The sequence below is a fragment of the Brachypodium distachyon genome, chromosome 4 (genome assembly GCF_000005505.3).
Source record: "Brachypodium distachyon strain Bd21 chromosome 4, Brachypodium_distachyon_v3.0, whole genome shotgun sequence".
NCBI classification, from domain to species: Eukaryota; Viridiplantae; Streptophyta; class Magnoliopsida; order Poales; family Poaceae; genus Brachypodium; species Brachypodium distachyon.
Window position 1 is genome coordinate 2943656 of NC_016134.3, and position 7608 is coordinate 2951263.

A 7608-nucleotide genomic window follows, 5' to 3' on the forward strand; every position below is an offset into this window, starting at 1 on the left:
GATTGATTTTTGTATCGATTGTTATATATACGTAATAGCTTGGACGTCCATTTCAAACGCATATCACATTTTTGCAGAATGAAAACAAAGAAAATCACGCGTGACAAAAAATTAAAAATTAAACGAACCAAAAGAGAAAAAAGAAAACAAAAATGCATTTTTAAAATTAGAGTTGTATATAAAAACAAGGGATAATGAAAACAAGAGAAATCAAGAGACAAAAAAAAACAAAGTATAAATAATTAAAGGAAATAATAAAGAAGAAAGATAAAACAAAAGGAAGAATAAATAAATTAAAAAACTAAAAGATCCAAGACAAAAAAAAGACCAGTTTTAGGAAAACTGATTGGGATACTCTAAGCAGGCGTCATAAAAAAATTCGTTTGTTTACAGCGGCAAACTCTCGGTAAAAAAAGTAAACAACAGAGCACCACATCGTGCGTACGTGGCTGAGCCCCGGGCCCCACCCCGTCAGCGGCGCGGGATGGATAATTCTACCAGATGCCCCGAAAGAAGGCTACCGACTCCCCACACGCACACGGCACACCGGACGGGAAGGGAAACTCTCTGTCACGCTTCTCGCCTCTACCCACCGATCCCCTCCCTCCTCCCTCTCTCTCTCTCCCCACGCTACGCATCACCCTGCTCTCCCGGCGATTGGCGGCGCGGCACGGCACGGCACGGCGACCGGCACCCACCCCCTCCGGCGCGGGCGCGGCGGCTAGGTAGGCCACCGGCTCCTCCCTCACCTCCCCCCGTCTCGATCTGCGCCCATCCCCCGCCGCCCGCTGTAAAAAAAATAAAAAATCCGTGCTCGTTGCCGTTGCCGTTGCGGTTGCTCCGTAACCTCCTCCTCCCGAACGCAGAGCGCAGGTACGGGTGCGGCGGATATGTCGTCCCCCCACCATTCATCTGCCCTCTCGCCGCTCCCTCACCCTCCTGGTCCAATCCGCGCATCCGGGACGGGCGATTCCCCCGCGTTTCCGCGCGGATTTGGCGGGTAAACGCTCGAATCGGCGGGGATCGGCGGAGGTCCGGCCCTTCCGATCGCCAGTCCCCTTCCCCCCCACCCCACTTGGCCTAGCGGCGGCTCGTAGGTGCGAGATGCCACTCGCCCAATAACGAACGGATTTGTAGATGATCGGTTCCGGGCGCGATGCTGCGTGCTCAGTTTGCGAGCGGGTGGGGAGACTGTGATTTAGGGGCGCTTCTATAGCGGAGATTGCAGAATTGGATCGTAGTTACTGCGTTTGGTTACCCCTGTGGTGGCCCTTTTGGTATGTCAGTTGTTGCTAGTTTTTATTTATTTATTTATTTGTGATAGGCATCATTTTTTGCTTGTAATGGAGGTCATTTGCAACTTGTGTTTTAGCTGGACTGATACGAGCCATGAACTATCATGGAGTCAGGTTAAGTACCCAACAAGGGCAGGGTTCCAACGTAGGAGTGGTTATTTCTCATACTTCCTGTCATCAGTCTCATTGTGGAGCATGTTATCTGAAACCAGTGTCTCGTTGTGGAGTAAGGTATCGCGTGGTTTACTAATTTCTGTTTGGTACAGAAAAAATTCTGATGCCATTATGATAACTGATGAGCCACGTTCTGCAACTGTTTTGAGTTCATGGTAGCTTGCCAGAAGCTAGTCCTGCTATGACTTGTCTTTGCGTATGCCGGTCCCACATTCATCCTGGTTTGTTTTGTTTCTTGTATGGTGGCAATTAAGATACCACAGTTCAAGCTTGAAATGAACTATATAGCTATTAGCTTTTTAAAACAGGATTAATAAACATAGGTTTGTGAGTCGTAAGTTGTAACTCAAAGATCCATTGTGCCCTTTGACCAGTAGCAAACAAATGTTTCTATCTTTAGGATACTATGCGATGCTTAATAAACACAGTACTTGAGTGTGATGTGATCAGACCCCTGGGGCTATTTGTTGGTTGTGCACTATGTTCAACTTGCACCTTTATATAGCCGGGAGCACTTCAACCTATGCCCTGCACTCCTGAGATTTAGTGCTAAGAATTGTGATTCACATTTGTTCATATGTATGTCACATAGGCAGATGCTTGTATCCATGCGTGATGTTGCCCTGTTAGATTAATTGATTGATTGGTAATATTGTCTCACTGCAGTGTCTTCCTTGCATTACGGGCATCATTTCTGTTTCTTTCTTCTATGAAATATTCCTTGTGGGTATGTATGCAAGTTGTAAAATGATCGTCTACAGTTGACAGTTCATTCCTGACTTTTCAATACGCTATTTATCCTGCAGTAACCTACTGAGTTCTTTGGGGGCAATTTACCAGAGCTTGCCAACATTATCTCTCCAGCCGTAAAATATATATGGGCTGACTTTGGAATTTCATGGGAGGTTTTGAAGACGATGAACCACCCTCAAAACGCGCAAAAGCATCCTCAGTAGAGTCAGCAAATTTGTCAGATAGTTTCTGTTATTCGAAATCCACTAATCCTTTGGGAGGTACAATGGCTAGACCTTTGACTTCCCAGGGGAAAGAAGTGATGGTTGGTTCTAAAGGTGTTATTAAGAGGGATGAATTTGTGAGGATAATCACAAAAGCTCTCTACACTCTTGGTTATGAAAAAAGTGGGGCTGTTCTTGAGGAAGAATCAGGTATAACATTGCATTCCCCATCAGTGAATCTTTTCAGAAAGCAGGTGCTTGATGGGAATTGGGACAATGCAGTATCTACCTTGAATAAACTTGGCCTTCTGGATGAAAGCATTGTGAAATCAGCTGCCTTTTTGTTATTGGAGCAGAAATTCTTTGAACTTTTGAGAAATGACAACCTCATGGGTGCTATAAAGACGTTGCGAAGTGAAATCTCCCCCCTTGGTGTTAACAGAAAAAGAGTTCACGAAATGTCAAGTACCATAATTTCTTCTCCGCAAAATGTCTTGCTTGGTTTTTCAAAGCTTGGAATTGAATCTTCTAACTCACGCCTTAAGCTCCTAGAGGAATTGCAAAAGGTGCTCCCCCCTACCGTTATGGTACCCGAGAGGAGGTTAGAGAATTTAGTTGAACAGGCACTTACTGTACAACGTGAAGCTTGTTATCTCCATAATTCTATTGATGGCTTGTCACTTTACATTGATCATCACTGTGGAAGGGATCAGATACCATCTCGAACACTGCAGGTAAGAACTCACGCTGATGCTCCATTGTAGTGCTTGCATTTGTTGCATGGTTTTTCAATACAGTTCAAATCAATGTTGCATACTTGCCAGTTGCCTTGACTGCTTAAGCAGCCATGTAAGCAGTAGTGTTACCATATAAGCAACATTGTTAGGCCCATTGTTCAGCTGTTTGTTTAAATACTGATGTACCATCTTGATTCACCACTTGAATATTATTCAAAACTTGTCTCAGTACTCTGTGTGCGCGTTTGAAACATAAGGTGGGATTCAGCTTTTACAACATATAAACTTCAGCATCCTTCCCCTCTCCCTGCCGTCTTGAATATTTTTGCACTATATAAGGTTGGAAAGGGAACACATCAGGTTGTTAGTACAGAGGAAGTATTTTCCTGATCCTGATGATAAAAAAGATAGATGTGAGCTGAGTGCAATTTATCTGTTCACGAAGGCTCAGCTCATCCTCTCCTTAACAGTAGTACCTCCCATTCCTAAGTAAAGCAGTAAATGCCCAGATGTAGTAACTTAAACTATTAAATCAATGTTTCGCGTTGAATGATGACACATTGCTAGCTGCATATCTTATCAGTTGTACTTATCAACATGTAAAATATCTTGCTGCAGGTTTTGTGTGCACACCATGACGAAGTATGGTTTCTCCAATTTTCAAACAATGGGAAGTATTTGGCCTCGGCATCAAATGATAAATCTGCCATCATATGGAAGGTAACTATGCTTTTAACTTTTGACATTTTTCATGGAGGTTTTTAGCAGTCAGTGACTTGTCCCTCACTTTCCCGTTTTACGCCTCATGTGAAAACATCAAATTGCATGACCTTGTTCATGCTTTTTTTTTCAACTGCTGTTAATTTCTGTTCAAAAATTCACGATCTGGAATATTTTCTTATTTTTCAAATGTAAATTGAAGACAGAGATGATTATCATTTTGTTTCTTAGTTTCGTCGGAGCCTATCTAAGATCTGTACTGTGTTGGCTTCAGCAGCAAATAGGTTAGATCAGTTTAGCGAGAGCATGAATATTTTTCTCAGTTGGATTTATGCATGTGAGGTGTGGTTGGCTTATCTTAAAAGTGTTCTGATTATTTTATTATTGGTCATGGACTTAATTTTGCTCTTTGTCTAAATTTTTTAAAACTTACTTGTAGACAAATTTTGAGCATATTGTTCGTCCACACTTGAATCCGTTGAGATTCCAGTAGTGTAAAATGCACCACAAGTCCTAATAGTACGAAAGTGCATATTTTGGTCCCAAAAGCATATAAGTGAGCCCCCTTAGGTCCTGTTTGAACCAAATCAGCGTTAACGTAATGACGTGCCCACGTGACACTTTGATTACTGGCGTGTAGGCATGTAGGCTGAGGGTCCACGTAAGCTACCTGAAGGAACACAAATTTACATATTAGCGGTTACCTCCCGAGCATGGCTTGGTCTACATAGGACTAACTACAAGTACTTCCAATAAATGTGAATCCGATTTTCAATTTACCTCTTCATACTTGTTCCAGGAACCTATCTTTATTCTGTTGTGTACTTGAGAGCGCTCACACGTGTTTGTTACTGATAGTGATGGTGAAGTTTACATTTTCGCTATCATCTTGATAGTTGGTGCAACACAAATCAATCTTCTCCTTGCTTGCAGTAATGTGAGTATTCGTTTGCTAGGTCGATGAAGATGGAGAACTATTGCTGAAGCACATATTGACTGGTCATGAGAAACCAGTGATGATGGTTGCATGGAGCCCTGATGATAGCCAGCTTCTCACATGTGGAATGGAAGAAGCCATCCGGCGCTGGGATGTTGAATCTGGTGAATGTATTCATGTTTATGAAAAGCCTGGCCTTGGTTTGATGTCATGTGGTTGGTTTCCGGATGGAAAGCAAATATTGTCTGGTCTATCTGATCAAAGCCTTTGCTTGTGGGATTTAGATGGTAAAGAAGCAGATTGTTGGAAAGGGCAGAGATCATCAAAAACACTTGATTTTGCTGTAGCAAAAGACGGCAAACTTATAATAAGCATGAATAGAGACTGCACAATTCTTTTATTCAATAGGGACACAAAACAGGAGAGGCTGATTGAAGAGGATAATACAATCACTTCGTTTTCTCTTTCGGCAGATGGTGATTTCTTGCTTGTAAATCTTATGACTGAGGAGATTCATTTGTGGAACATAAGGAATGACCCCATTCGATGTAAACGGTACACTGGTCATAAACGGAGCCGATTTGTGATAAGGTCATGCTTTGGTGGATCTGAGCAGTCCTTTATTGCCAGTGGAAGTGAAGATTCGAAGGTATGATGTATTGACTGTGGATGCACCTAACTTATGTTGTCCTTGCGCTTATGTCCTATTAATTTTCTGTGGGAGATTCAAAGGCCATGATGAATTCTGGCTGCTGTTCTTGACCCTGTAGCAGAATTATAGTTTCTGTCTTGCAAGTCAAATTTACTGGATAACCTAGAGACTACTATATTTGAACAATGCTCAACACATCGAATATTTCTTACTGTATCTAACAAAACATGACAAGATTTACAACACCCGTAATGTCTCTTGTGTTGTTGCGATCTTGCATATGAGATACTCCCTCTGATCCTAAATTCTTGACTCAAATTTGCCCAAATATGGATGTATCTATTCTTAAAAAGCGTCTAGATACATGTAATATTTCGACAACAATTTAGGATCGGAGGGAGTATGATACTTAACATCTAGATTTATTCCCTAGATCTTTTATGCGCAATGATTTGTCTAGGTATGTCCTCCAGCTTTTGTTCAGAATATTTGGTTTGCGGTCTATTAATTTCTGCATATGTCACATTTCTAATGGTGTACTTTCGTGGGATAGTGCTTAAAATTTAATTTGAATGTGCATTATTGTGTTTGAATAATTTGTTTCTTCCAAAGCAGATATTTTATTGTGTTTGAATCATTTGTTTCTTCCAACCCGATATTTTTACGGAAAAATTGGTACTTAGATGGATGTCATGAAATGAAATGAAGGGTGAAATAATCCATATACCTTACATGCAGCAGTAAAATGTGAAGGGAGAAATGAAGTCATCTAATCATAAGGGGAAATGATCCAGTGTATATAGTTAAGAGCTGGGCTACATAAGCTGGCATAGTGAAACCACCAATGTGTGAAAACACACTGCTACCGATTTGATAAATAGTGTTTCCGTGAAAATTTGTTAGGTCTCATTAATGTCATGGAAAACAACTATCCAGTGGTTGGTTTGATTTGACAGCTCAGTGTTTTGAAAAATTTCTTCATTTGTCAGGTCTATATATGGCACAGAGCCACCGGGGATGTTATTGAGACTCTGTCTGGCCACTCCGGCGCGGTCAACTGTGTAAGCTGGAACCCTACAAACCCACATATGCTTGCGTCTGCAAGCGACGATCATACCATTCGTATATGGGGGCTGAAGAAGGCCAGCATGAAACGAAAGGACGTCGGCAGCAGCAGTAACGGGACTTGCATGAATGGCAGCGCCAACGGCAACGGTTTCGTTCACCAGTGCAACGGGAGCCACATCAAATGATCATGGCTTCCTTGGTAGCCTCATGCAATGGATGACCAGCATTTGTAAATCCCCCTTTTCCTTTGCTTTGCTTTCCTTCCTCCAGGGAGAACGACATAGTTTAAAACAAAGCTGCAGCACAGGTGTGGGGGGGTGAAAACCTACTTGGTTTTATGCACCATCTCCCTTGTTCCATCATCACTTGTCACATTTATTTCTCAATTCAAGCTGGATACAAATTCTGATATTATGTTGCATTTAGACTAGCTTCATCTGCTCTACGTTTGTGATGATTGCACGAAGAATGTGGCTCATATTTCCACTGGTTTCCTAAATTCTATGTCTAATGGAAGGAAGATAAATTTGGAACTGTGTAACCCTAGTACATCTTTCAAACACAGAAAAGGTGTGAATCCTGCATAGGGATGCAGGCGGATCCCGCTTATGTCCGACCACTGGGGATTTACTAGTTCAAATATTTGCTCAAAATTTGAGTTCATATTTGGAGATTGGCCTAGAAATGATAAATATGCGGGATCATGCTTGTATCCCTTTTCCAGGAGAAATAATTTTTTTTGGCACAAATCAGAACGCCAAAGGAAGGTGCAGTCTGGGCCATCACCTTCCAGGAAAGTATTTTGATCTTGAAGCCATCTTCCTCCGGCTTAAAGGCTTCATTCAAATCATTCACAAGTTTCGTTATCAAAAAAAATAAAAATCATTCACATGGTTGCAAAAGTGGATATCTAACCTGAAAAGTACCAGGAGCCCAGCGTCCAGCTCCGTAATCTTCCATTGCCACTATCTGAATCCGTCCAATAATCCTCTTACATCAAACATATATTCATATATACAATATAATTTACTTCTTCGTCCGGGAGTAGTCGTCAAAGTCAAAACCACGC

The 7608-nt window shown here is 41.8% G+C and overlaps 1 protein-coding gene across 1 annotated transcript; it reads left to right on the forward strand.

The window, feature by feature from the left end:
- Positions 1-531: 531 nt before the first annotated feature.
- LOC100830778 (WD repeat-containing protein 26 homolog) lies at positions 532-6982 on the forward strand. The gene is made up of 5 exons (XM_003578554.4): positions 532-725; positions 2276-3159; positions 3781-3882; positions 4839-5468; positions 6461-6982. The coding sequence occupies exons 2-5, from the start codon at positions 2368-2370 to the stop codon at positions 6722-6724; spliced, it is 1788 nt and encodes a 595-aa protein (XP_003578602.1). The 5' UTR covers positions 532-725; positions 2276-2367; the 3' UTR covers positions 6725-6982.
- Positions 6983-7608: the final 626 nt, after the last annotated feature.

Excerpts from the sequence above, each read along its gene's own strand:
- LOC100830778 (XM_003578554.4), top strand. The coding sequence starts at position 2,368 with ATGGGAGGTTTTGAAGACGATGAACCACCCTCAAAACGCGCAAAAGCA. Across the intron at positions 3,160-3,780 it reads TACCATCTCGAACACTGCAG|GTTTTGTGTGCACACCATGA; the intron begins GTAAGAACTCAC and ends ATCTTGCTGCAG. Across the intron at positions 5,469-6,460 it reads GTGGAAGTGAAGATTCGAAG|GTCTATATATGGCACAGAGC; the intron begins GTATGATGTATT and ends TTCATTTGTCAG.